This window comes from Phocoena sinus, chromosome 1 (genome assembly GCF_008692025.1).
Source record: "Phocoena sinus isolate mPhoSin1 chromosome 1, mPhoSin1.pri, whole genome shotgun sequence".
NCBI lineage: Eukaryota > Metazoa > Chordata > Mammalia > Artiodactyla > Phocoenidae > Phocoena > Phocoena sinus.
Window position 1 is genome coordinate 104,512,554 of NC_045763.1, and position 27,970 is coordinate 104,540,523.

General features: G+C 46.8%; 1 protein-coding gene across 1 annotated transcript in view; it reads left to right on the forward strand.

The window, feature by feature from the left end:
• The first annotated feature begins 243 nt into the window (after positions 1–243).
• Positions 244–27,970, forward strand: part of PTGFRN (prostaglandin F2 receptor inhibitor) — an 85,653-nt gene continuing 57,926 nt past the window's right edge. Inside the window, exon 1 of the mRNA XM_032643800.1 lies at positions 244–463. Coding sequence (XP_032499691.1) covers positions 415–463 — 49 coding nt within the window. The 5' untranslated portion in view covers positions 244–414. The remainder of the gene's footprint in view (positions 464–27,970) is intronic.

Here is a 27,970-nt window from a genome sequence, read left to right on the forward strand (position 1 = left end):
TGCCTCTGTTACCTGGAGCGGGGAGGGGCTTGGGAAAGTTTGTGTTTGTTGCTGGCAAAGCGCCGGATGGGAGGCGCGGGCGGGCGAGCGCTGCGGTTCCTCCCTCCTGCTTTCGGGAAGCGGTCGGGGCTACACGCTCGGCTCGGCTGGGCGGCCCTGGCGCCCGGCTCCCGGTGCCCGGCCGGCTGGAGGAGGAGGGCGGAGGCGGGCGGAGGCGGGCGGGCGGGCGGGAGCGGAGCGAGGGGCGCACGTCGGCCCCAGCGCTGGGATTTCTCGGCTTGCGAGGAGAGCGGAGCAGGCGCGCGGCCCAGGCGGAGGAGCGCTGACTCTGGAGCAGCCGGAGCTGGAGGAGGAGGAGGAGGAGAGGCGGCGGGAAAGGAGGAGGAGGGGGAGAGTCGCTCCCGCCCGGCGAGCATGGGGCGCCTGGCGCCGAGGCCTCTGCTGCTGGCGCTCCTGTCGCTGGGTGAGTGCGCGCGGGGCCCGGCGGGGCGCGGGGGGCTCGGCCAGGCGCGGGGGGACCGGTGGGGCGCGGCTGCCGCGCGCGGCCTGGGGCGCCGACGGTGCCGGGGCCACTCCCGGGAGAGCGGGCCGGGATCCGCGGGCGGCGGGGCCCGGCGGGGAGCGGGCGCGAATCGCGCGGGGTGCGAGTCGCCGTGCTCCAGGCCGAGCCTCGCCCGCACATGTGCGGGGGGGAGTGGCCCCAGGCCGGCTTCCCCGGGCCCTCCCTACCTGTTAGCCGCCCGCGGCCGGCTCACCTTGAACTCCCGGCCCGGAAGGTGCCTGTGGTCCCGGCCCGCGTCCCCGGCTCGGGAGCGGAAATCCGCGGCTTTGATCTGCCCCGCCATGGCCGAGACCGGCCGAACCGCACTCCACACACACTCCCCCGCGCCGGGCTGCCTTTCCAGGGAAGCGAGAGGATCCGCCAACTTCCTTCTGCGAAGGTCACCGGGTGGCCCCGAGCGCTACAGTAAAAATCGGTGCGCGGGTCCCTCTGTCATGTTAGTTGTGGCTAGCTCTTCTGCCTCAGTCTTCTCCTTCAGCTCCTCTGAAGCTGCCTCGCTGCATATTTGCACACAAAGACCTGGGAACCTTGGTTTCTTCAACTTTTCCTACCTGTTACTTTTTCTCCCTTACTGTCCCCTGTTTTCCACCCTCTCTCAACCGTGGTGCCTCTTGATTATTTGGCCCAGCGCCCTCCCCCAACCCAAGGAATCTTTGGTGTGATTTTTTTTTTTCCCCTCTCCATCTTCCATTCACCCATACACACAGACACCATCTTCACATCGTATAATATGGTTATATTAATATAACCAAGTAGTTATCAGCCACAGAAATAATCTGCTGATTAAGTGCCCACCACGGATCAGGAAGGCTGACTCTTAAAAGCTTTGCTATTCCTGAAGCCCTTTGGTCACTGTCAACCAGAACAGAAGGAATTCTGTGACCTGACCAGGGGTTCTCTTCCACACCGCTAGAGAAGGCAGAGCTGAATCTTTTATAAAGCACCATGGTGTGTGGTGTCTGTCCCAGCTGCACCCAGGGTAAATGACTACTCTGCACTTACGGTCAGAGGGTCCCAGTGGAGACCTTCCACAGCCACTCCCGTCCATCTGGCACCAGGCTCCACACTGTCCCAACTCCCATGACTCCTGCTGCTGGTGGGGGGCGGGGGCAGGCTTTCTAGCTGCTACTGTGTTTTTTTCCTTCATGTCTGAGGGGTTTTCTGGAGCTCCGCCCCTAAAAGGGCTCACCCAGCCACATTGCTTTAGCTGCAACCAGGTGCAGAAAGCGTCCAGATCTTTCACCTAATTTTGTAGCATCTCTTCTGTGGTCTGTGGTCCTAGTGCTTTTATTCTCTTCCTTTCACTCTGGGACCCTTGTAAGTTTTCCGTTTGTTGCACACTGCTGGTGGTAGTCCACACCCATTACATAATTGGCTGATGTGTCTGGGTCAAGCAGGGCCACGGCTACTGGTTGCACAGACCGTGCACTGAGTGCACAACTCTAGGAGCTGCTGTTCACTTCGTCCTCTGTGTGAATGGCCCTCCCCTAAGTTGTGCGATTCACAGCCCCTGTACTAGTTAAGAGGGTGAGGCCAGGTAGAAATTTGAAAAGAATGTCCGTGAGTAACTATGGTGAGGGAGAAAAAGGGAGAGGGGGCAAAGAGACCAGCAAAAGCAAAAATAGAAGTGGGGAAAGTACAGCTTGGGGAAGTCTCGGAGGTATTCCAGTATATCCTGCCCTGGCTGGACATCTCATGTCAACTACACACAGGCAGTGTGTGTGGTGTCACCAGCCAATGCCTTGTCCCCTAACAGTCCCTGCACTTCATGTTCACCTGATAGCTTGCTGTACCGAGTCTCACTTGGTGTGGCTTCCGTGTGACCTCCGGGAGGCCCTCCCTGTGGTACTCCTACTCTAGCACTGTACTGATTCCTGAAACCCAATATAATGATATGCTAGATCATCTTTGCTCTTGTATTGCAACCTGGGCATAATCTTGCTGTCACTCTCTGACCTCTACGTTCATACTGTCGCCCAACTCTGTTCCTTTTCCCATAGTGCAGACTCGAGCGTCTTCCCTGTCCTTCCTGTATCTAAAGTTACTGTCCTAGCTCGGGTTCTGACAGCTCCCCACACAGATCTGACATCTGTACCTGTTGGACTTTTTCCTCCAGCCTCCCTTTTAAGTTCATCGTTTTCCTGAAGGATCGTTTCTGGAGGTCCCACCTTAGCTCATTAGTCCCTTATGATTTCCTTCTGAGGATGTTCTGCCCCTTGTATTCTCTCCCCTCTAGTCTTCTGTCTGATTCAGATGCTTCATTCTAAGGAACCTGTTTGCTATCCTTTACATAGAATGTATGTGAATCTTCTGGCCTTTCCATTTCCCATGACCTGGGAATGCCTCTCCTGCTTCTCTCCTCTTACCTGTGTATTTACTTTTCCCCCTAAAACTACTTCCTCCATAAAGCTTCCCTAAATGAGTGTACCTATCACAGTCACAACAGAACCCACTCAGCTTCATAAAGCAGGTTTTCACTTCCATTGCCCATGTCTGACTCGTCTCATCCATCCACTTAATACAGCATTTCTTGAATGCCCAGTGTGTCCGTAAGAGCGTCCCAGACAAATGATCAAGACACAGTGTCTCACTGAGTGGTCAGTGGGGGTGGGCAGACAGTTAATAAAGCAGCCAACTACAAGCCAGAATGAAATACCTGACATAGAAACCAAGCGCTGGTAGGAAGCAAGGAAGAGCGTGATTAATTTTGACTTGGGGTCAGGGTTGACTTTGCTGAAGAGATGACATTTAAGCTAAGCCTTGAGGATAATTAGTATTTTGAAAGAAAGGATGGAAGAGCCTTCCAGGCTCTGGGGAAAGGCATCCAGTGTGGATGAGTGAAAGTGCCTGGTTCATTCAAAAAGGGCATGTAAGTTCCAGGTAACTGAAGGTGGGAGGAGGGATACTAGGAGGGCAAACTGGAAAAGTGGGTCTGGGATGGATTCTGAAGGCTATTCTTGCAGTGCTGAAGTCTTCACTATGTGGGTGGGCTTGTTGGCCTGTGGGTGCTGCCACACAGCCTGTGCTTCTCCCATCAGAGCACTTCTTTATCTCACTGTATATGATTATCTCTTCCTGGTCTAAATCCTCACCCTGATTGTATCCCGTGGGGCAGGGACCAGGTTGGTGTTGTTCACTATAGTATTCCTCTTACTAATCGAGTGTCTGGCACAGAGTACGTGTTTCATAAATATTGGCTGACTGAATGAATGCACGTGTATATCATTTTTCTGTGGGTCATGGGTTGCCATTGAAAATTTGCAGTGTGAGATTGATACAACGTGGTGATGTGTTTGAGGAGGCCAGTCCTAGCGTGGAGCATGAATTAGAGAGGAAGGTATGAAAATTGTGGAGGGGGATTAAGATACTCTCTCTCTCTTTTTTTAAAAAAATATTTATTTATTTATTTATTTGGCTGTGCCGGGTCTTAGTTGCGGCATGTGGGATCTTTGTTGCAGCATGCAGGATCTTTAGTTGCGGCATGTGGGATCTAGTTCCCTGAACAGGGATCGAACCCGGGCCCCCTGCATTGGGAGCGTGGAGTCTTAACCACTGGACCACCAGGGAAGTCACTAAGATACTCTCTTAATGTGTGTCTTTTAAAAAAAATACTTGCAAATCCATCGAAGTAGTTTTTAAACAACAAAAACATTACATCTATATTTTAAAATCCAAATAACATAGAAGGGTAATGTATTATTGTATTAGGTAGGCTAAATTGCTCTAACAAATGGAATCAAAGAACAGTGGTTCAAACAATGGAAGTGTCTTTCCTAACTCTTCTTGGGGATGTTTTGGATGAAATGGTTGGGTCTGATCGCTGTTGCACACAGGCATTCTGGCTCCCAGGCTGATGGGCAGTTCTGCTGTCTTCAGCCCCTAGTTTCTTTTTTTTTTTTTTCTGAAATTTATTTTATATTTATTTATTTAATTATTTTTGGCTGTGTTGGGTCTTCGTTTCTGTGCGAGGGCTTTCTCCAGTTGTGGCGAGCTGGGGCCACTCTTCATCGCGGTGCGCGGGCCTCTCACTATTGCGGCCTCTTTTGTTGCGGAGCACAGGCTCCAGATGCGCAGGCTCAGTAGTTGTGGCTCACGGGCCCAGTTGCTCCGTGGCATGTGGGATCTTCCCAGATCAGGGCTCGAACCCACGTCCCCTGCATTGGCAGGCAGATTGCACCACCAGGGAAGCCCCTGCGCCACCAGGGAAGCCCCAGCCCCTAGTTTCTAAGATCACTTAGAAAGGGTTGTCACCATTGCCCTTCCAGTCCTGTAAAGGGGAAAGAGCATGTAGTCTTCCTGGGCTAAGCCCGGCAGTGGCCCCCATCACTTCTGCACACAGTCCATGGCAGAGGATTTAGTCCAGGCCACACTAATTGCAAGGGAAGCCGGGAAATGCAGAGGAATGTGGGAGCCGTGTGCTGGCTACTGTGGAAGAAGAGAAGAACAGATTTGGGGGACAGCTTGCAGTCTTGGTGTCACTTATAAAGGATATAAGGTAAAAGGATGAATGTGCCCACCCTCCCACTGCCCAGGCATAGCCACTCATATATAAGGTACATGTGTCCGTATACTGAGTATTTTGTTTGGTCTTTTCTCATAGCTTCTACACAGGGCTCTGCACCTAACAGGTACAGAGTAATAATAGCTGCTATTTATAGCGTGCATACCAAGCGTCAGGCTCTTACGGACATTTTCTTATTGAATTCTCACGGCAACATTTTGAGAAAGGTCTGCTATTTTCTCCATATTACAGATGAGGAAACTGACACCCAGAAAAGTTAAATAACTTGTCCAGAATCATACAGCTACTGCATGGCTGAGCCAGAATTTGATCACAGGACCCAAATTTGGTCTCAACTAAGGAAAGATTGACCGATGTTCACCATAATCTTATTTTGTGTATCACTCAAGATGAGTTTAGACGAAAAAGTATAATACTGGTTTGAAAGCAAAAGTGCGGTTAAAAAGAGGAAGGTCTGGGGCGAGTGCAGCCCAGGCACGATTCCGGAAGGGAGAGGCAGTGCCAGGATGCACCTCATAGATGTGACATCTCTGCAACCCCTAAGGCGTCACCACCCCTGCTCTGAGGAAAGGGACCAAATTGCAGCTTCCTCCAGAAAGCGCTGGAGGAGAAAGGCTGGCAGGAGGAACCCTAGTCAATCCATCCAGCGCAACGGTCTTTGAAGTGCTGTGGACTTCAGAGAGTGCTCGGCTCTCATTTTAGCCTTGTTAACAGAATTCCTGTATCTGCCAAGCTGATTAATGCCTGCCCCGGCTGTAGCCTGCTGAATAGGAACTCTAGTTGTCAGTGATCATTCCTTACAAGGTAGTCGTGCTAGTCGGCATTTATATGTCTATTTTGTTTCTGTGCCGAGCTGCTGAGCTGATTTCTACCCCATAGGTTGAATGTACATTTCCATACTAGTGCCGTGTCTGGCAGTTAAATAAGGTGTGTGCTTGTCTGTCAGCGTGTCTGCGTCTCACTTTATCGAACGAAGTTGGGGGGAGCTGTCAGGGCAGTTCATAGCTATTCTGTTTAATCGCCTTGGTTTCTTAAAGGCAGGGTAGCAAGGCCCTTTGACTCTTCGCTTTGGGAAAATAACTTGAACCGGCAAAAATTCTCTGTAGTTTATCTTCTGGAAAAGGCAAAGCGCTGCTGTTGGCACAGTCAGTGCTTTTGAGATCTTGGAATATTTTCCTCCACACCAACTGTAGTCTTTGCGAAGCAACAGAATTAGACCCAGTAGTTAACACTGTCGTGGACCAGCAATGCTATTTCCAGGAGACTAGAGATGCTGGCGCCATGGGCACATTTGTGTTCTTCAAAGGCTGATTTCTCCACAACACTCCCTATGTGTTTGTGCAGGATTATGCAGTCACTAAGCAGCCTGATTCAAGTTTAAGTATGATGTTTGGGGACCTTAATTGCATCCTGCTTTGCACCTTTATAAGTGCCAAATGTGAAAGCATTTGCATCCCTCAGGATATTTCAGGGGAATGGGGAAACAGTGTTCGGCCACTGTTGCACTGTCTAGAATAAATTTGGCTTAGAACCGTGGAGAACAGAACTGAGCGTAAGGGTTTTCAAGGCACATTTCGGGATGGGTGCTACCTTGGAATCCTGAAACAGAGGCAGTAATGCAGACAGATGGGTCACTTCTCAGACCTTAAAAGTGACACCAAGCCAAGAACGTACTAATAATCTTGTTACTTCCTTGTTCTTACTTAGGGCTGGACTGGGCTAGAACCTCCCAGCTTGTGGGCCATGGTAAGGGATCCACATGGGGTTCAGGTGGGTTGTAGGTAGGTCTCATTACTGGGTCTCATTCTGTTGCTTCACAAAGACTACAGTTGGTGTGGAGGAAAATTTTCCAAGATCTCAAAAGCACTGACTGTGACAACTGACACCCTCAGCCCCTGGAGCCCACAGATCAGAGCAGCCTCGAAACCTGAAGCCCTGTCTACCCTGAGAGCCATACAGCTAGTCCCATTTCCTATGTGTGCTGTGATTGGATGGAAATCGACATTTCTGTCTCTTATTTGGGGAACCACAGCCCCTGAACCCCAGCCTGGCCTTAGGATGGGCAGTTTGAAGATGGAAGATGAGAAGCTCAGTGACATGGCGAGTAGCTCATCTATTTATTCAGCAAATATTGAGAGAGTGCCTGCAGCTCCAGGCCAAGCATTGTTCTGAGCGCTGGGGATTCTGCAGCGAACAGAGCCAACTCAGATCTGCCCTCCAACGGTGGGACAGGATGCACTAGATGTGTGGTGGATGGTATCCCCAGAAGGTGCAGCACCACCTGGATGATGGAGGCGAGGGTCAAGAGCAAGTTCATGGGAATGCCTGTAGTTGGGGGGCAGGAAATGGGAGAGTTCTAGAAGGAGTAGTCACAGGGGTGGCAGAAGAACCAGGAGATCACTCTATCAGAAGCCAAGCAGAGATGGATGTAGGTAGATTTGTTAAAGAGGGAATAGTCAAATGCTGCACGAAAACCAGAGAGAGAAAGAGAAGCCTTGGATTTGGAGGCTGTGGAGAGGATGGAAGGGAGAGGTGGAGGGGGATAGGGCAGGAGCTGTGTGCTGTAGGACACATGGTTTCTGCAGTGCTCTCAGCCTTTTTAGCCCTGCGAGTGGCCACAGAATCCCCAGACCTATCAGCTAGAGGTCATCTATATGTTCCCTTTCATTCTCTGTATAAATTTTTGAAAGTTTCCCCCATGTTCCTCTGGGTGTCCTCGTCCATGTTGATTGGTGGAATTAACCTTCTGACAGCTGCATTGAGGCCTTCAGCTGTCAGTTGGAATCTCCAGCACGGGGACTCCGGGGCAGTATTATAACCCATCTTTCTCCCATCTTCATCAGCTAAGATTTCAGTAGTTTATATTACAAATAAACCATGACGTGTGTTTCTAAACTGTTTCTGCTCTTCAAAATCACATATGGAGAGAAAAAATAGGGCTCAGGCTTTGGAATCAGCCCTCCATTTGAATCCTACCCTTCAGCACTGTGAAACTGGACAGGTTTCTTAACCTCTTGGAATCTCATTTTCTACACATGTAAAAAGGGACTGCTACCTCTCTTGCAGGTTTGTCATGAAGATTAAAAATAATGTGTCTAGGAAAATGCACACATTGAACTTCACGTATGTAAATCCCTCGAACTTTGCTACTCAAAGTGGGGTCTGGGGACTAACATCGTCGGCAGCACCTGGGAAAAATCTCAGGGCCCAGTCTAGTCTGCTGAATCAGAGTCTGTGGTTTAACCATATCCCCAGGGGATTCGAGTGCTAAATTTTGAGAAACGCTTGTCTAGTAGAGGGCTTCACACATGGGTTATGTGGTGGCCTGGGCTTCCTTGGTGAATTCTGAGGCAAAGGCCATGTTCAGAGCGTCAGAGCTAGAGGAGAGTGGGACGGGCTGGGCTCTGTGGGAATGTGGTAGGCGGTCAGTTAGCCATGAAGGGTGGGGCTAGCTTAGGTCTGTAGTGGAGGCACTCAGCCTGGTTTCCTGACTTTCTTCCACCAGGTTCAGCATCCGGGGAACAAGGCAGGGACATGGTGTGATATTGCCGTGAGAGGAGGGGTGCGGGTATCTGTAGAAAGCTCTGACAGCATCATGGAGACAGTTGGCCAAGGAGCCCAGGTGGGACAGGCAGCTGAGAGGCTGGAAGGCCTGGTGAGTCGCAGAAGGTTTGAGGGCCTGGAGGACAGGATGAGGGTAAAAAAGCAGATTCAGAGGCACAAGGGAGTGGGTGGGCCAGAAAGGCAGGAGGTGAGGGTCAAAAGAGGTAACTTCTGAGTCCAGGGTCTTGGAAGTGCCTATCCGAGGGGTAGTGGGCTGGGTGAGTAGTAGCCAAAGTTTTCACCTCTCATGTCATTTTGGCCAATTTAACATCTGACTGGGTCTGGCCGAAGGGATTAGGAGACTAAGCAGTGACGTTTTAGAAGCATTAGTCCCAGGTGTTGTAGGGAAAAGGTCTTAACCTGTGACTAGGATGAATGGGAGTTGGGAGCAGGTAGGCCGGGGAGGAGCCAACATGAGGATTATTTCCTCCTTAAGAAATTCCTTCCTGGGACTTTCTGGTGGCACAGTGGTTAAGAGCCCGCCTGCCAATGCAGGGGACGCGGATTTGATCCCTGGTCTGGGAAGATCCCACATGCCGCAGAGCAACTAAGCCCGTGCACCACAGCTACTGAGGCTGAGCTCTAGAGCCCGCGAGCCACAACTACTCAGCCCGAGTGCCACAACTGCTGAAGCCCTCGCACCTAGAGCCTGTGCTTCGCAACAAGAGAAGCCACGGCAATGAGAAGCCCGGGCACCGCAATGAAGGGTAGACCCCACTCGCTGCAGCTAGAGAAAGCCTGCACACAGCAATGAAGACCCAACGACGAAGACCCAGCGCAGCCAAAAATAAATAAATTAATAAATAAAAAAAATTTCTTCCTATCTTTTATGTAACACTTATTTTGTGCCAGGCCCTGCATTTTCTATATATTAACTCATTTAGTAGGCTTCATAACCCCGTGAGGTAGGTACTGTTAGGACCTCCATTTGATAGAAGAGAAAACTGAGTCACAGAGAGGTGAAGTAACTTGTTCAAAGTCACACAAGTGGTCCAGCTGCTTGGGTTCAAGCCCAGATGGCCTGGTTGCAGAGTCTGGGCTCATAACCACAATACACTATACTGCTCTCTGTCTTAGTACAGATATTCAGAGTCAAACACATGTTGGAAAACATAGAAAGGGATTGATACAGTTAGTTAAGATGTGATAACATTTGTGTCCTTGTCTTTTAAAACAGGAGGCTGGGATTCTGGCCCTTGATCTTCCACTCACTAGTTTTGTGACCTTGAACAAGTTGCTGAATAGCTCTTAGCCTCTGTAAGGTAAGGGGCTGGGCTAGCTGATCCCAAGGCCCCCTTCCATCTCCAGAATTCTTCGAGTTCATGCTGATCCCTGCTGTGGTCCAGATGGGCCGCTTGGTCCAGCCCTGGCTCCTCGCCCATCTTGCCCAGCACTCCTGTGTGCAGCCTGCACCTTTTATCTCATCTGCCTGGCACCTCTCTGCAACGGGGCTTTGGTGCCCCTGAGGGCTCTGGGAGCTGTTTGCTGTTCTGTCACTGCAGCAGCAACTACTTCCTCCTCCTAGCCCATCCTGTGTGGTGAAACTGGCATCTTTCCTCACGGTGCTCTAGGTCACCGAGGTATCCCCACCACTAACTGCATTTTTTGATGGACCTCTGGGAAAAATCACAAAAACAGTAAAACCAATAAAGCGTTTCTAGATGGCAGACTGTTCCTTATTACTGATTTTTTTTTTGCGGTACGCGTGCCTCTCACTGCCGTGGCCTCTCCCGTTGCGGAGCACAGGCTCTGGACGCGCAGGCCCAGCGGCCATGGCTCACGGGCCCAGCCGCTCCACGGCATGCGGGATCCTCCCGGACCAGGGCACGAACCCGTGTCCCCTGCATTGGCAGGCGGACTCTCAACCACTGCGCCACCAGGGAAGCCCCTTTTTTTTTTTTTTTTTAAGTAAGTTTCGTTGAGGATATCAGCCACAAGTAAGTTGCGGTTGAGTAATCAAGTTTCAGCCCTCAGCAATGTGATTTGTGTTTTCTTCCCCATTTAGCTCTCATGTCGAACCAGTAGACAGTTATGCACCATGGTTCTCCTTTTCCTGACACCCCAAACCACAGCGAGAAGAGACAACGGACACCTTTAGCTGGGTCCAAACGTTGACACCACTTTGGATTTTCCACCTTCCTGTAGAGTAGGAGGGTTGAAATTCCGACGTTGCCAATCAGTAGCCTTAATTGGCTAAGCGATGTGTTCTAGCATTTGGGGACTTTCTTCCTTTTCATTCTCTTAGCCCGAAAGGGGAGGGCACAAGTGATGTTGGATACATTAACAGTGAAAAGGAAACCTTCTGGAACCCTCCATGCTGTTGGTTATGTGTTATGAGCTCAGTCCTTACTGCATGCCGGCTGCTGCCCAGCCCTCTGGCTACTTTGAGGTGCACCTGTGGATGCTGGTTTTGACCCATGTCTTGGACATGGGTCTTTTGGGGGCTCATCGAGAACACTCTGGGAGTGAATTCTCCACTGCATTTGAGGTGGCTTGCTGTCATATGCTATTCTGGGGGCAAAGGGGTGGATAGTGCTTTATAAATGCACTGCCCCTCTAGGATGTCCTCAGAACAGAATGTTAGCTGATCTGGTGTCTGTCCAGTGTGCTGCTATTGGCTTATGCTGCAGTGAGGAGTTTAAAAAAAGCAAAACCAAACCACTTTTGGCGCAGCTGTTCATTTTTTCCATTTTCTGAAGGCTGGCACATCCATATATTTCCTTATTTATTAGAAGGCATTATAGTCCATCATCTTTGATTGGGAAATCCATACAGTATGTTCCAAGTTAAGACCATAGTACCGTGGCAGGCACTCGGTCACGTTGGTCGAAGTGAACACAGTCGCGAATAAATACATTATGCCCAACTATTGATATATGACGTTCCTGCTTTTCCTTGTGGCCTTATTTTTTAGTACTTCAGCAGCATTTAGAGACCCTTTACCATGTTTCTGACACTGTGAAAGATGACAAAGGAATTAGGAAATGGAGTCCAAAATGGAAACCGAGCCAGTTACAACTGAACAGCAGGATGGATTGTTGGTGCTTTTTTAAACATCTAAGTGGATGCATTATGGGATAGCTGTGCGTATGGAGCTGTCAGAATTATAGGGATAAAACAGGCCGGGAGCTGCTTTATCGTGAGGCTCCGTGGAGCACGTGGGTCTGGAAGGCGGTTTGAGCCAAGGGCAGGAAAAGCGTTTCAGGTAGGAAAATGAGCGGCACCGTTTCTCAGAGGGGGGCGTAAATCAGCGTGCGCAGGATGGTGTTCCATTTGGGGATTAGCTGACTTAAGCTGGAACAGTAAGAGAGACCTCAGGGAGTGTGGATATTAAACTCTGGGTCACGGAGGTTGGAAGAACGGGATCAGAATCACCCTGAAAGGTGTCAGCAGCATTGTCGGCACCCACAGAGAAGCTAAGAACCCATATGCGTGAGGCTGGCGGGGTCTGCTGGGGCCCACAGGAAGCTAGCCTGCTAAACTAAGGTGATAAGTCAGGCCATAATCCTATTTTTGGTTGTTTGTTAAGAGGAAAATGGCTCACAAAACCATTGCTGATGTAGTTCCCCTTAGCTAGTTTATCAGAGCATCTCTTCAAAAGACTGTCCCCAGATAAGAGACGCATAAGTTTTAGAGGAAGGATGGGGAATTTCTTCTGTGGAAACAAGGTTTATGCAATCGTGTGGTCTATTCATCAGAGTCCCACTTTAATAACAGTTTATTCCGCAAACAAGTTTTTTCCGAACATCAATATGAGTCCCAGAAAGCTTAGTGTTGAACCCGGCTTGTAAGGAACGGGGGACAGTGCTTCTGTTACCACAGCTCGGGGGTGTCACAGAGGCAGCGAGGTGGTATATACTGCCCAGTTGTACCCCCCTGTACAGGCCTAACAGGAGTTATCCCACAGCAAGGTATGTTTGGTCCTACGGAAATGGCAATGGTAAAGCAAGCTCTGTGTTCTCTCCAGTGCGTTCATTGACACCATTTGGACCTCAGAGTAAAGAAGCCCATAATTAAGTTTCGATGACTCCGCTTGAAGTCTTCCCAAGCATCCCTCACTCCGTGCCCTTAGAAACAGCTATGTGATCTGCGTACACATTGCCCCTCTTGTGTTTATATATTGTCTTGGAGTTCCTTCTATTTGTTTGACTCTTTGGAGCCCAGTTCAAGCCTCACTTCCTGGGAGAGGTGAGCACGCATTCTGACCCGGGGGGAGGCTGCCTGTAAAGTAAGCACACAGCTGTGTCCGTTCCTTTGTCCTGGGCTCTCGCTGGACCCATTCTTTCAGAGCATGGCCATCGATTTATAATGCTCTGTTTACTAGGTTGAGTGTCTGTCTCACCCCAGACTGTAATCACCATGAAAGCAGGGCCAGGTCTGTTTTTGTTTACCCCAGTGTCTTAGGACTTTGAGTTATTGAATGATTAAATGATGTGTTTAGAAAACGCCTATGTATCTCATGTGTGCATGTATAATGTATATGACATATACAACGCATGTATGAAATACATATATAAAGTCTGTATTGTGGGCCTTAAGTCATAAAGGGACAGAGGTTATCTGTGTGCTCCTCACTATCTTTCGTTGTGTGCGTACTATCTTTTCTGTTACTACCGTAGTATTTCCGAAGTAATGGCAGGTGCCTTCATTTCTAAGACAGGTTGGTGGGATGGGGTAGGGGAGGAGAAATGGAGTCCACACGTGAAAAGGCAGGGATGAGAAAGTCCTCATTCTTCCTCATGTGATTTTCTCCATTTTCTCCTTGGCAGCTCGTGTGGAAGACAAACGACTCATGGTTCTCACTGTTCTCTCTCTACCCCCTCCACCCGTTCCTCCCTTTATGGGGTTGTCACAGCCTCTCCCATCCCCGACTGGCATCTGCTCCTTCCTGGGCTTCGTGTCAGTGGCTCACAGCGTGGGGAAGCGTACTTCTTCGGTTCCAGTGCAGGCTTCACGTGCCTGGTGGCTGGGTTAGTCCAAACCACGGGCTGCCTTCTTGCCATCTCTGTTCTCCTAAGTGGCCAGCTCTGGCCACGTCTGCGGGAAGGGGCAGGGGCTGCTGCCTGCAGCATGTGCCTTGTCTCACCATTGGCCTGGGTCGTAACTACTCCTTATTAACTACCCTGTGCCAGGCTTTAGTCTCGAGCTCCGGGCATATGAGGACATAGTCACAGACCCGACTCCTGTAGCTGCCAGTCTCTATGTGGAGGCAGGACATATACCCAGGAAAAGAGGTGGCTCGAAGAAGTGTCTAAGGGGAATCCCCTGGCGGTCCAGCTTCCACTGCAGGGGGCACAGGTGCGATCCCTGGTCGGGGAACTAAGATACTGCAGGCTGCACAGCGCAGACAAAAACAAAAACAAAAAACCCCAGAAGTGTCTAAGGGTCATTAGAAAAAAAAAATGCTGAAAGTTTAATGAAAAGGGAGAGCATTCTGGGCTAGTTTAGACAGAGGTGCTCTTGCAGAAAAGGTGGGACAGCTGACACAATCCTCCATACCTGTTTGTATCACTACTTGTATCCTCTACCTGTATATGCATTTTTTTTTAGGCTTTAGTGCTATGTCTGGATTGGGAAACTTTTGTAAGGATCCAAAGCACCCAAGTTGTTGGCTTCTTTAGCCCCGAAGAGTGATAATAAAACGGATGTGGCAAAATTTGGGGTTTGGAATATTGAGATGATATCACTTCCTGGGGTGCTGAGAACTGGTCTCTCGGTTGATGATGCTGTGCGTTATGGTTGCTCAGACTGCATGCTTTTCCCTTTCTGTGATGAGCTTATCGAAGAGCTTTTCTGAAAATTCATCCATGAGGGGCAATTTCTGAAACAAATGAGATTTAAGTAACTCCTGTTAACCCACTTAGATGATGGTCCAAAGATTAGTTCTGGCTCTAAAATTCCAGTTTGCAGAAGTTCATTGAGATAGGAGTGATCCCAGCCATTGCATCCGCAAGCATGTTGCTGGGCTAGGAATGTGGTGATGAGCAGCGAGCCCTCTGCCCCGCCATGGAGCTCGCAGTCCCGCGAGGGCGGCGGACGAGCAAATGAGCCTGGGATGGTCACGGTGTCCATGCCGAGTCGACCCTCAGTAGGCACATTCTGAACTGTGCTTGGGGCTGGAGGCGGGGGCTGGGGGCGGATCAGGAAAGGTTTCCACAAGATGGCCTTCATTAAGTCTGAGCCATCGGTAGGCTTTGTCTGCTAGAGAAAGCACGGGTTATTTGTTTCAGGCAGAGGGAAGAGCGTGAGTAAATACACCTGTTTACAAAAGCTTGCGTGTGAAGAAAACTTTTTGGTGGCTGGAATGGAGGGTTAAGTCGTAGGGGCTTCAGAGGGAAAGGGTTGAGGCTGGAGAGAGAGTCGTAAGATTGTGAAGAGCCTGGAATGTCACCTAAAGGAGTTTAAGCCTGATGTCCTGAGTGAATGTCTATTTTTTCTGTTCTGTCTTCCCTAAGTCCCTCATGTCATTTATTAACTTAATATTTTAAAAGATTCTCATTGTTGCAGGACTCATCTCCTCCCAGCTTTTCTTTTCTTTTTTTTTTTTTTTTGCGGTACGCGGGCCTCTCACTGCTGTGGCCTCTCCCATTGCACAGCACAGGCTCCGGACGCGCAGGGTCAGCGGCCATGGCTCACGGGCCCAGCCGCTCCGCGGCATGTGGGATCTTCCCGGACCGGGGCACGAACCCGTGTCCCCTGCATCAGCAGGTGGACTCTCAACCACTGCGCCACCAGGGAAGCCCTCTTTTTTTTTTTTTCTATTGGAGTATAGTTAATTTACAGTGTTGCGTTAGTTTCTGGTGTACAGAAAAGTGATTCAGTTATACATATATAACTTCTTCACATTCTTTATTATAAGTTATTACAAAATATTGACTATAGTTCCCTGTGCTATACAGTAGGACTCGGTTGTTTATCTGTTTTATATATAGTAGTTCGTAGCTGTTAATCGCAGACTCCTAAGTTATCCCTCCCCCCACTTTTCTGTGAGGCTGCCACGCTGTTCCATCGTCCTTAACTTTGACACTCGGCTAGGTGTTGGCTCATCGACTCACCTGATGATGTGGTTCTGCACCCAGTAGGTGTGCTATAAAGAGCTGCTGAGTGAAGGAATGAAATATTGGATCAATGGAGTCAAGGGTCTGTTCCTTAAAGGGCATGTGAACTCAGAGTCTTTTTTTGTTCAAGTCTAACTACCAAACTGTACTCCTCACTGGGCCTCACTGGGGAAGCTGGCATAGACCTCTGTACCACCCATGGCATCTGGCAGTGTGTCTGTAAATATCAAGGGCAGGCTTAAGGCCTTGTTGGGGAGAAAGGATGGACAAGGCAAAGGAAGAGCAGAAAATGGGCATAGAAAACAGTAAAATTGGGGGAAAGAGGACAAAGTTCCTCAAGGGAAGGAGTCGGGGAGAATTTTACTAACAGCTCAGGTGCGTTCATGCCCAGATGCAAGTTTAAACTCATGTGAAGCTCCCATTCTCCTTAACCTAGACTGAAAGGAGGACCAGGTGTTCACACAGAACTTGGCAGACTCTGCTGGCCTGTTCAAACATGGGGAGGATTGAAAATGGCTGAGTAGTGAGGGGTGCTAGGCAGTGCTGGGGCCTCTAGCAGCTGTTAAGTTTATAGAACACTCTAAAATAATCCTTGTGGCTAGATCTTGCCTCAGCTTTTTCTGTCTCTGATCCTTGGACAGAGAATTGTTTGAATCATTTCATGTTTTGTTGAGTTATTTTGGTTACCCACCGGTACAGATTGGCTCGAAGTGGCTTTTGCGTCTTTGTGTTGTTCTTTGGTCACCTAACTTCTCGGAACCTCAGTTTCCTTATTTAATCCTCTCAAGGCTGAGTATTAAATCATGTGAACAGGATTTGAAAACTCTAAAGCCATGCTATAAATGTAAGGTGGGTTTTGTCAGTTACTGAGTCCTTGAGGGCGAAGCTTTCTGCTCCGTACTTGGCTTATGTATCAGTGTTCCATCAGAGGAGCAGAGCCACTGTGAATATTATGGAATAAGCCATTTAGTAGAGGAATTAGACTACACAATTTTGGGAGGAGCTGGGGAAATGAAGGTCTGAAAAGGGATCAAGGAAAAGCCACTAGTCATCCCCCCGAAGCACTAGCGGGGGTGGACAGGCTGTTTCCGGCAGAGGAATCGGGAAGCCAGGCAGAGTGGGACTGCGAGTGGGGCACACGGGACTTGGGGGGGGGGGGTCTGGTATAAGAGTCTGCGTAAGGGTAGTTGCCTATTTATAGCTACCACCTATGAGTTTTCAATCAAGCATCTGGTGGTCTTGGAGCCGAGTTGGTCAGTAAAGATAGCATTTGGGAAGAAACGCAGAGCAGAAAGAAGAGCTAGAACAAACTGGAGCCCACCAACACCTGTGCATCTGTCTCTTGCTGCCTTGAACCCTGACGACCACCAGAGCATAATGGCTGTTGCTTCCCTTGCACCTCCCAAATCTCACACACACTTAACGTCTCTTTTGTCCAACTCTAACCCAGAACTGCACAGGGAGAAGGTTTCCAGGAAGTGTAGTTCCAACTTAGCCATGTTGACTCAACACAAACCTGCACAATTTCATAATGTGGAATTAAGGATTTGGCATGACTGGCCTCCTGGGATCTCTCAAAGGCCATGGAACTGGAGCGACATCCTGGTTAGGTGATCTAGTGCTTCAGTGGTAAGAAGTTCACTTAGTTAATGATCCAGTCTTTAAGAAGTGACTTGCAGCTGTGTTCCTCAGTTGCATCTCCTGTCTTCCTTGCGTTTCCTGTCTGTAGTGCCAGAGGGCATGGTTATCTCAGCAGCAAAAGCTAAGGAAAGTTGCGTTGACTGAAGAGCCTGTCAGTTCCCATGGAGCGCGAAGCCTTCTATCACCAAGGTCCTGTTTGACCTGGGGAAACAGATGCTTACTGTCCCTCCTCTCCTGGCATGAAGGCTAAAAGAAGATTTGCAGATATGAATGACTGCAGACCAGAGCCAGAAACTGTCGTGTAAATGTTAAGTGAGAGCAAGGTTTAGATCTCTGTACCTCCCTTCTTCACCCCCATGGTCTGTTAGTCATATTGTCCCTTCCTTGTGTTTCTGCAGCCAGCTCAGGTCAGCAAGGACTCAGGAACTTCGCCTTCTATGGTCATCTTAGCTCCTGAGAAAAATAACAACTTTGTGAGATTTAATGGCCACACCTGGACCATGTCATCACTCTGAGTTCTTTCACCTTTTTTTTTTTAGTTTTTTAAATTTTTTATACTTTTAATTTTTATTATTATTTTTAAAATATTTATTTATTTATATTTTTAATTTGTTTACTTTTTAAAATTTTTTTAATTTTTAAAAATTTTTAATTTTTTAATTTTTTAAAATTTTATTTACTTTTTTAATTTTTGAAAAATTCTTAAAAATTAAAAAAATTTTTTATCACCTCTTGATTGTCAACTCTGATATTTCCCTGTGTGACCACAAGTGCTTTGCCTTCCTCCTTTCAGATCCCCTCGTATGTGTTGAACTTATTCTTCATCCTCACTGTGATCCCCCTGACCTTTTTTCCGAAGCCACTTTCACTTCCTGGGCTCTCATCCTGGTGGTCAGCATGCCAGCAGTGAGCTTGTTAACATCCTAAGGACCCTCTGCCGCATTTCTTTGCCAGTCCTCATATTGTAGTTGAGTAACCCACACCAACCATAGTCTCTAAGTCTGAGCTTTATCATCTTGCTGGGGAAAATCCTACAACCTGCCCACCTGAGTTTGCTACCAGTTAGGGTGTCTTTACTGCCTCAGTGAACCTTGTGTTAGTTTTGTGATGGTTTTCCACTATATTCCTTCTAATTCTTATTCTAAAACCTTGTCCACAATCTCCAGGATCTAAACCCCTCTCTGCTACTTTCACTGAGGACACTGGAGACCAACCTAAGGTTCCTCAAGCTTTTTGCCTCAAACCTTGCTATATTTTTACCCATCCTTTAAACCTAAATTCTGAAAAAGGTAAGGGCTCCACCTTTGGCTCTTTTTTCCTTTGTATGTATACACTCTGTCCCTATGTGATCCCATGCCACTTGTGGCTTTGAATACCGTTTATGTGCTGATGACTCCCCAATGAATGTCTCTGCTTGGACCTCTCCCCGAGCGCCAGACACATAAATTTACTGCCTACTCCACTGTACCCCCACTCACATGTCCAGCAGGCACCTCAGACTTCAAAGGGCTGGAAGAAAACTCTAGCCTTGCCTGATACAAATTCCTTCCTGTCAGTTACGTTCCCCTCTCAGTTAGTGGCTTCACTATGCACCCAGGTGCTCAAGCCAGAGCCTGTATCATACCAGTTCCTGTGTTCCTCACTTTCCACATTCAAAATGGCAGCGTGTCTTTTCATTTTATATCCAAAATATATCCTGGATCTGACTACTCCTGAGAATCACCACCACTACAAGCTGAGGCCAAACGTCCATCATCTTTTGCTTGGTCTGCCGTAACTTCTTCCATTCTGGTGTCCTTGCTTCCAAATTGGTCCCACAGTAATCCGTCTTTCACACAGCAACCAGAGGGCTTTCTACAATAAAGCAGGCTCTATCATTCCCTAATTTTATGTGCTTCCTATTTCAACCAGACTCCAAGGCCTCTGCACCCTCGTTCATTATAATCCAGTCACACTGATCTCTTCTTCTATCCCTTGAACACCAGGCTTGCTCCATCTTAGTGCTTTTATATTTGCGGGTCTCTCTGCCTGAAGCAGTCTTACCCCAGAGTTCTACCCCTGCCTCCTCCTCGTTCTGGTCTGAACTCATAGGTGACCTGCTCAGAGGGGCCTTTCCTGACCACACTGGCTAAAAGCAGCCCTCCCCCATCCCCAGTCACCAGCACGTTGGCCTATTTTATCCTGATAGCATTTATCAGCGCTCTGGGCTTGTTTTCCCACTCTCCCCTTAACTGGAACACAAGCTTCTTTTGAGCAGGGACTCTTGGCCGAATGTCCGCAGTGCCTAGAAGGTGCTGAGAGGAACCAACTGGCTGACTTTCCAGGATAAACTGCCCACTTGTGCCCTTCATCTCCTCTTGCCTGCTTTGGGGTCTTTTCACGGCTGTACGCTCTCTTACTTACATCTTGATTATTCCTTTTTCCTGGCTATTACTCTCCAAGTCCCATACCACATTACTGCAAATGCGCTTCTGTGGAGGTTACCAGTGGTTGCGTGGTCATCAGTGCAGAAGTCTTTTCACAGCACCTGTCTGCCTTGACTTTTCTGCAGGTTTGACATGGTTGCTCATTTTTTCCAAACTGAAGCATAATAGGATTCTACTCTAGATATTGTGCAGGATGCAGATAGTATAGGAACCAGGTCTTGCCTCAGGAGCTCGCAGCCTCCCAGGAGCAAGTAGATGGGTATGTCCTTAAGTAAAACAGTAGGTATCACTCCAGCCTTTCCTTCTTGGAATTCTTGCATCCCTTGGCTGCTAGGACATAAGCCGTTTCTGATTTTCTTCCTAACTGGCTACTATTCCTTTTTGCCTTTTTTCTTCTGCTTGTGTCTTCAATAATAGGAGCTCACTATGATTTTGTCCCTTTCCCTCTTCTCTGTACTCTGTCCCCCGGTGACCCCATGGACCTCCACATCTCCCATATCTTCACTAGATCTCCTCTCCAAGCATGTGACTCCACATTTATCTGGGGCTCAGATAGCTTTGGACTGGGGGGTTTCCATACCTGGCGGACCTTTCAGCTTGTCTGAATCTCACTGACTACTTTTCTCCTCTGTGTTTCCTTGGCGGCGCTCAGCTTCCCTTGGCATGTCTCTCATCTCGGGTCTATCAATGGATTCTTCTTCCAGCATGGCTCTTAGAGCTGCTGCCTTTCCGTTCCTGCCCTTGCTCTTTTTTTTCTTTTTTTTTTTGCCGTACATGGGTCTCTCACTGTTGTGGCCTCTCCCGTTGCAGAGCACAGGCGCTGGACGCGCAGGCTCAGCGGCCGTGGCTCACGGGCCCAGCAGCTCCGAGGCATGTGGGATCTTCCCAGACCGGGACACGAACCCAAGTCCCCTGCATCGGCAGGCGGACTCTCAACCACTGCGCCACCAGGGACTCCCTGCCCTTGCTCTTCTTTTGATTCTTGTACCAACCTTTCCCCCAACCCCCGGCCCCATCATCACGTAGAGGGCTCCCGACTGACCACGCGTGTGTGTGTCCACTCCAGCCTGCTCTTAACTGCACTGCTCCGCTCGCCCTACTCTTCACCACTCCCCACATGTCCCCGCCTAGGCCTTTGCTTATGCTCCTCCGTTTAACTAACTCTGATCATCTTCCTCGCAGTGTCCCCTGCACAACCCCTACTCCCCAGCCATTTTTCAAAGGCCCAATTTAAATGTTGACACTGCATGAAGCTTTTCACTAATCCCTTTGGAGGGACGCACCCTCACTTTCTGAGGAACCCCACAGCACTTGCTAGTACCTCTTTTTGGCTACTATATCTTTCCTCCTGTTAGAGTTTTCACGTGCCCCTTATGACTCAACATGCCATAAGTCCCTTAAAAGAAGGTCCAAGGCTGATTTACCTTCCTCTCTCACATATCATCCAGCACGAGGGCTTCTTACTCAGTAGTTGTTTGTTAAATGAGTCATACTGCATTTGTCTAGTTTATCTCTCTGAGGTCTTAGCTGAACCTTTTTTAAAAAAATGATTCTAAGGCCCACTCTAGTAGAACCTTATTGGTGTTTGGATGGGATTTTGAAGTACTGCCATATGTGACTTCATTACACATTCTCCGCTGGCTGTAACTTGTTTAATGTGTACATTGCTGCATTTTCATCACTTAGGGACTGTCTAGATGAAAGCCGGCATGATCCCTTCCTGCCAGACCTCTCAGTGGCAGTCCAGCAGAGACAAAGGTTTTGCATTCGTTAAGTCAGATACTGCAATAAAGGCTCTGTGAGAGTTTACAGGTTTAACCTTCTTGTGTATTCACTTCTAAATCACGTGTGGACTGGGAACTTCGTATAGAAATCCATAGGCCCCTGGTCTCTCTTAAAGGCCTTGTAAGGACTGGAGAAGGGGGATTTAGCTGTCATTTTACAAGGCAGAGTGAAATACCACAAGCTCTTCGGTTTCGGTATTTCCGTTCTACCTGTTCTACTGGATTCAGTAACTTACAATACTTATCTTACAAATGGCTCCGTTTGTAAAATCAGATTATTTGCTTCTAGGCAGCGCGGTGAGGTGATAAAATTTGAGCAATAATAGGAACAATTGCAAAAATCCTTTGCAGATCTGCTGTACTCTACAGGCCTTGATTTAGAGTAATATTGATGATAACCCAGGAAATAAAATCTATTTCCCATGGATATCATAAGGGGGTGGAAGAGGGTGGATAAATACAGTCTCATCTTCATTAGCTTGTCTCTCTTAATGATTCCTCATGGTTGCCAATAGTGCTTGTTGAAATAAACATTGCAGGAATAATTGCACTGAAAAACTTGCCCGACTTTTCTTGCCTATCTCCGTCCATTCTACATGATGGAAGAAAGTTGAAGGCATTTAATTATTTTCTGGAGTACTTCAGAGGTAGGCAAATAGGAATCTGGAAACAATTACCTCTTGCATGTAAATTATCTGCACCGCTGAAAAGTCAGAGAGGTGGGCTTCCAAAAGTCCTTCCCATATGTTTTTAGAATGAAGTTCTCTTCACCTTTTTTGAACATGAAAGTGTGAGATGTAGAGTTAGTATCACTTAAAATAATGAAGGCAGTCTATCAGAAAAAAATTTTTGAAGAAACTGGAAGTTATTTTTAACAATCCCGTTTCTCTAAAAACGGGATTTCTCTCCTCTAGTTCATGCCAAGAATGTATATTTCTTCCCTTAGTAACTCATTTTGGTTACTTTGTTACCTATCTGGTTCACATTGCCCGTGGAGAATTGGAAGTATTTTATAGGGAATTTCAAGCCGTTGCTTCTTCCTACTCAGAGCAAAGACAAAATCAACAGAATATGGTAGTATCAACAATGCAGTTGAAGACAAAACCAGCCCAGCCCATCTTTGCCTTGACAGTGCAGTGCATGGGCCAGGTAAACCTGGGTTGAGTCCCTCACTTCATAGCTCTTATGACCTTCAGCAAGTTATTTAACTTCTCTGAGTCTCAGTTTCCTTGGTTCTGTGATAGGGGTGGTCTGGCATATAAGAGAGGTGCAGTATGTTATTATTCCTCCTCTTACTCTATCCTAGCGTTGTGGAGAGAAGTTTGATGATGAATCAAAGTGAATACATTACAAAGTAAATACTTGAGAAAAGCTTATATGATTTTAGCTGAAATTACAGATTCTTTGATTAATCAAGTATTTTTTATTATCCCCCTCTCATTAGTTTGTTATCCACTCTTTCATTTTTATGGTTATTCTAGAGCTTAGAACATACATTGTCGACTTATTAGTGTCTACTGATGATCCTTTTATCAAATGCAAGACCTTAGAAAACATTTAGGCTCCACTTATTTCACTCTTTCCCTTGCTTTTTGTGCTGTTGTTGTCATATGTTTTAATTATGCATGTGTTTTAAATTCCAGAAGACATTACTAATATTGTATTACATAGTCACCATTCAGTAGATTTACCCACACAGTTACCCTTTCTGTTGCTCTTTATGCCTTCCTACATTTCCATGATTCCATCTGGGGTCATCTTCCTCCTATTTGAAGAACTCCCTTTAGTATATCATTTTGGTATTTCGTTAGCATTTCTTTTTATTAATTCTCTTTCCCTGGTTGAGAGTTGATTGAAAGCATATTGATTTTGCCTTCCTTTGTTAACGATATCTTTTCTGTGTAGAATTCTCTGTTGGTAGTTACTTTCTTTCATCGCTTTAAAGTTGTCATTCCAGGGACTTCCCTGGTGGTGCAGTGGTTAAGACTCCCCGCTCCCAGTGCAGGGGGCCCGGGTTTGATCCCTGGTCAGGGAACTAGATCCCACGTGCATGCCACAACTAAGAGTTCGTGTGCCACAACTAAGGAGCCTGCATGCCTCAACTGAGGAGCCCACCTGCTGCAACTAAGACCCGGTACAACCAAGTAAATAAATAAATAAAATAAATATTAAAAAAAAAAGATGTCATTCCATTGTCTTAAGAGCATTGTTTCTATTGAAAGTCAGGTATCATTGAATTGTTGCTCCCTTCCGTGCCTTTCAGCAGTTTTACAATGATGTACCTATGTGTGGTTTTCTTTGTATTTGTGCTGCTTTAGGTATATAGTACTTATTGAATCTGTGGCATGATGTCTTTTGTCGGTTTAAGAAATACCTTAACCATTATATCTTCAGAAATTAATTCTAATTCTATCATATTCCTTCTCATCCTGGGACTCTGTTACACGTGTTTGACCTTTTTACTGTCTCTCATGTGTCTCTTAGACTCTTTTCTGCATTTTTCATCTTTTTTACACCCTGTGCTTCAGTTTGGATATCTTATACTGACTAATGTTGCATCTAATCTGATATCAAACCCATTTATTGAGTTCTTAATTTTAGATTTTTTTTTTTAGTTCTAGGATTTTAATCTGATTATTTTAATAAAGTTAAGAAGTGAAATCCTGTTGTCTATTTCTTTAATAAATTAATCATAGTTATTTTAAAGTCCACGTCTGATAACACCAATATCTGGATCCCTGTGCATCTGTTTCTATTGTCTGGTTTGTTGTCTTTTGTTTTCAGTCATTTGGTGCTGTTGTACGGAATGTCTGGTAGGTTTTGATTGAATATTGAAAAATTGTAGAGGCTCTGTGTGATGTTATCTTCTTCACAAGGAGATTTACGTTTTATTTTTTTATTTTTCTTTCTAGCAGGCTAATACAGTAAGAGAAGCTCACTGTAATCCAGTGAGGAATTGAGATGTTTTGAGACAAGATTTCAGTATTCTTGAGAGCTGGTTGTTTCTTCAGCTTTGCTCTTACTCCAAAGGCATAGCCCTTTCCAGGGCTGTAATTCAGTCTGGGGTGTTTACTATAGTCCGCCGTCTTTTGTAAACTCGGAATTCCAATTTTTGTTTCCCCAGTACTGTGAGATGGTCGAAAAACTTACTTAACCTCTTAGCCTCTTAATATTTATTTTCTGTTTAACTTCTCGGACACTTACCAATCTTCCCCCACCAACTCCCCCCACCTCAGACTATGACTTTCTTTTTGTGTTTGTTTGCTTGTTTTAGACTATGACTTTCTTAACGGCCCTGAACTTCAGTTGCTGTCTTCTTGGCCCCATGAGGCATTGGCAGTTCTGAAGTACTACCTTTTACTGCACAACTTAAAATTGGCAAATATTTGAAGAGAAAAAGCTGTGCATGTTGTCAGGCCCACCTTGGGGTGTTTCTGTGATCTTGGCCCCTTAGTCCCGGATACCTGGATTGATCACCAGTGCATTCAATGATCTGTTTCTTGTGTTTTGTCCATCTTTTGTAGTTGTTCTGGGGTGGGGGCAGGGGGCAGGGAGTTGATCTGATACAAGCTAGTCCATCATAGCAGAAAGTGTCTCATCTCCATTATTAGTCTTTTGAAATTTATACCTCACTTATCTCCCCTCCTCCCAAAAAACATACTTGAGGCAATTTACAGTGAAATACACACATACATGCAATAAACCTTAAACTAAGGGTAAAGAAATCAAAAGTACAAGGGTGACAGAGAAGGCACAGGAAGGTGTAAGAGGTAGAGGAGAGAGATAATTATTAGAAATTTAGATTGTGAATGGTTTCCATATTTCACCATCATATTTCGTACTAGACTTCCTTGAAGCTAAGGTACAAAAGGACACATGAATTTTATATATGTCGGGGAAAACAGGACTTGGAAGTTGGAATACGGGTAAAAGAGATGATGAAGCAGTAACAATTGTATTCAGGGTTGTTTGTGTGTTCTTTGTTTTATTTTGTTTTGGTAGGTTTAGGCAGAAATTTTAAAAACAGGAATTAGGAAGCAGTGCAGGGTTCTGAGACCTATCTAAGAGGGTCTGGGCATCACCAGGGCACGGTGATGTGGTGCTGGGCCACTTAGTAATTGGGATTATGAGAGAGAGGTTTAGCATCAGAGCCTTAATATACTGCACAAAATGTGCTATTAAGGTACCGTAATTTGTGTTGAGTATCAAAGGTACTTGAGTTGTGGTTACTGACCTGAGTGGTGAGAGACGCCTATATAGTTCTAGTTTGCTGGGGAAAGAACACACAATGGTCCATCAACTGGTATTTTTTTTCTGGTACTAAATTTTAAGAGACTTTTATCATATGGATTCTTGTGTCATCGAACAACACAATAGTGGCCTCAGTAGTCCTTTTAAAACTAATAAAGAAATGCTTTTCATATAATGGTTTCTTATATTGACCCCTGAAAACAAATTTAAATTGTTTCTTAGTAAAGACATTTTTATAGAAAGCTAACCTAAAACAGTTCAGGTGCCAAAGTGTTTGGGACTCTTCATTTGAAATACTGGTAGAATTTGGAAAACCAGAGGAAAATTTTGTTTTTTTTCCCCTTAGTCAACTGTTACAAGAGGTTTCAACTGAAATTGGTAATGTGTGGCTTTGCAGATATTCTTTTTGATTTGGAAAGAGCCATATGCTGCTCTATGTTTTACAAGTTGTGTTTATTTTTTAAATATTATTAGCTGTTATTTAACAATATTAAAGGAAATATGTGCTAAATAGCAGACTGCTGGTAGCAAATTGAAATTCTGTTAACTAAACTTCAAAATCTTGCTTTGCACAGATGAGGGGACATCCCAGTTCTGCATGTACGACACTGCTCGGGTTTATATATTTTTTAGATTAGCATTTGATCTTTCAAGCATCTGTTCCTATCTGCTTGGCTTTTTCCAGCGGCACTGTGACATAGCCTGCGTCGAAGGTACTTCTGCAGGTTGAGTTGAGGCAGGAGTGCCTAAGTGACCCCAGGGGAGATGGGGAAGCCTTCCCACAGGAGGTGGTGCTGGAGCTGCTTCTTGCAAGAGGCTGAGAGATTGCTGGGAGGGCATTCCAGATGAAGGAAGCACAGAAGCAGAGGCTGTGAGGCCCAAGAGAGCATGGCATTTCCAGAGACTGAAGGGCCATTTGTTTTGTTGAAGTCTAAGGACTAAGGGCTGGGAGAATGGTAGCTGATGAAGCTGGAATGGTAGACTATGAAGGATCTTGTGTGTCTTCTATTCGTTCATTTATTTAGCAAGTATTTATTGAACAACTACTATGTACCAGGCCCAGTTCTAGGCACTGGCATTCCTCAGTGAACAAAACAGATAAAAATCACTGCTCATTTAGACCTTGCATCCTGGTGGGAGAAGGCAGATAATAAATAATAGCAAAAGTATATGGATACACATAAAGAATATTAGTGATAAGAAGAAATTTTGGCAAGAATGAGGGTGGGTGTGTACAATTTTAAGTGGTCAAGAAAGGCCTCACTAATAAGGCGACACTAGAATGAAATGTGAAGCTGGTGATGGAGTGGGGTTTACGTCTGAGAGTGCTCCGGACCGAGAAAAATGTGCAGAAGCCCTAGGTTGGAATAGGTCTGTCTGCTCGAGAGTCTTAGGAGGAAAGCATGGCTGGAGTGCAGTGGAGGGAGGAGCTTGGAGAAGAAAAGAGGGCCAGGTCCTGTGAGGTCTTGGTGGCCTCTGTGAGGACTTGGCTTTTATCTGAGTGACATGGGGAGTGATTGGAAAGCTTTGAGCAGAGTAAGGATATAATACACTTAAGTTTTTAAAAGATGGCTTGGCTGTGTTGAGAGTGGAGGGCAAGAGCAGAGGGAAGGCAGGCAGCCAGTTGGGAGGCTGTTGCAATAATTCAGGTGAGACGGAAGGTGGCATGAACCAGGGGCATCGCAGTGGGGGGTCTGGAAGATAGAGTGTATCCTGTAGGTGATGAGGAACCATGAGATACTTCTGACCAGTGAAGTGACATATGATTTGTGCGTTAAAAAGATGACTTGGGTGACTCTGTGGAAGCAGGACTGGAGAGCTGACACAAGCAGCTGGCTCAGTTTGCTGAGCTCCACTCACTAAGAATAAAGACAGACACCTTACAAGGAATGTAGCCTCATGCGGAAGGGCCCCGTTGAGCCGGTTGTTAACCCTGGTGAACTTCTTGACAAGGGCTAGAAATTGCAAAGGTTTACATGTTAGGAAATTCCTTTGTAAACCTGTCAAGGAAGCAAAGTGAATGATTGTGATCAGGTTTATTCTAGAGGCGGCCTGCAAAGCGGGTAACCGCAGACCCTTACTGCGTGCAGGGCACTGTTGTGAGTGCTCTGTGGCTCAATTAA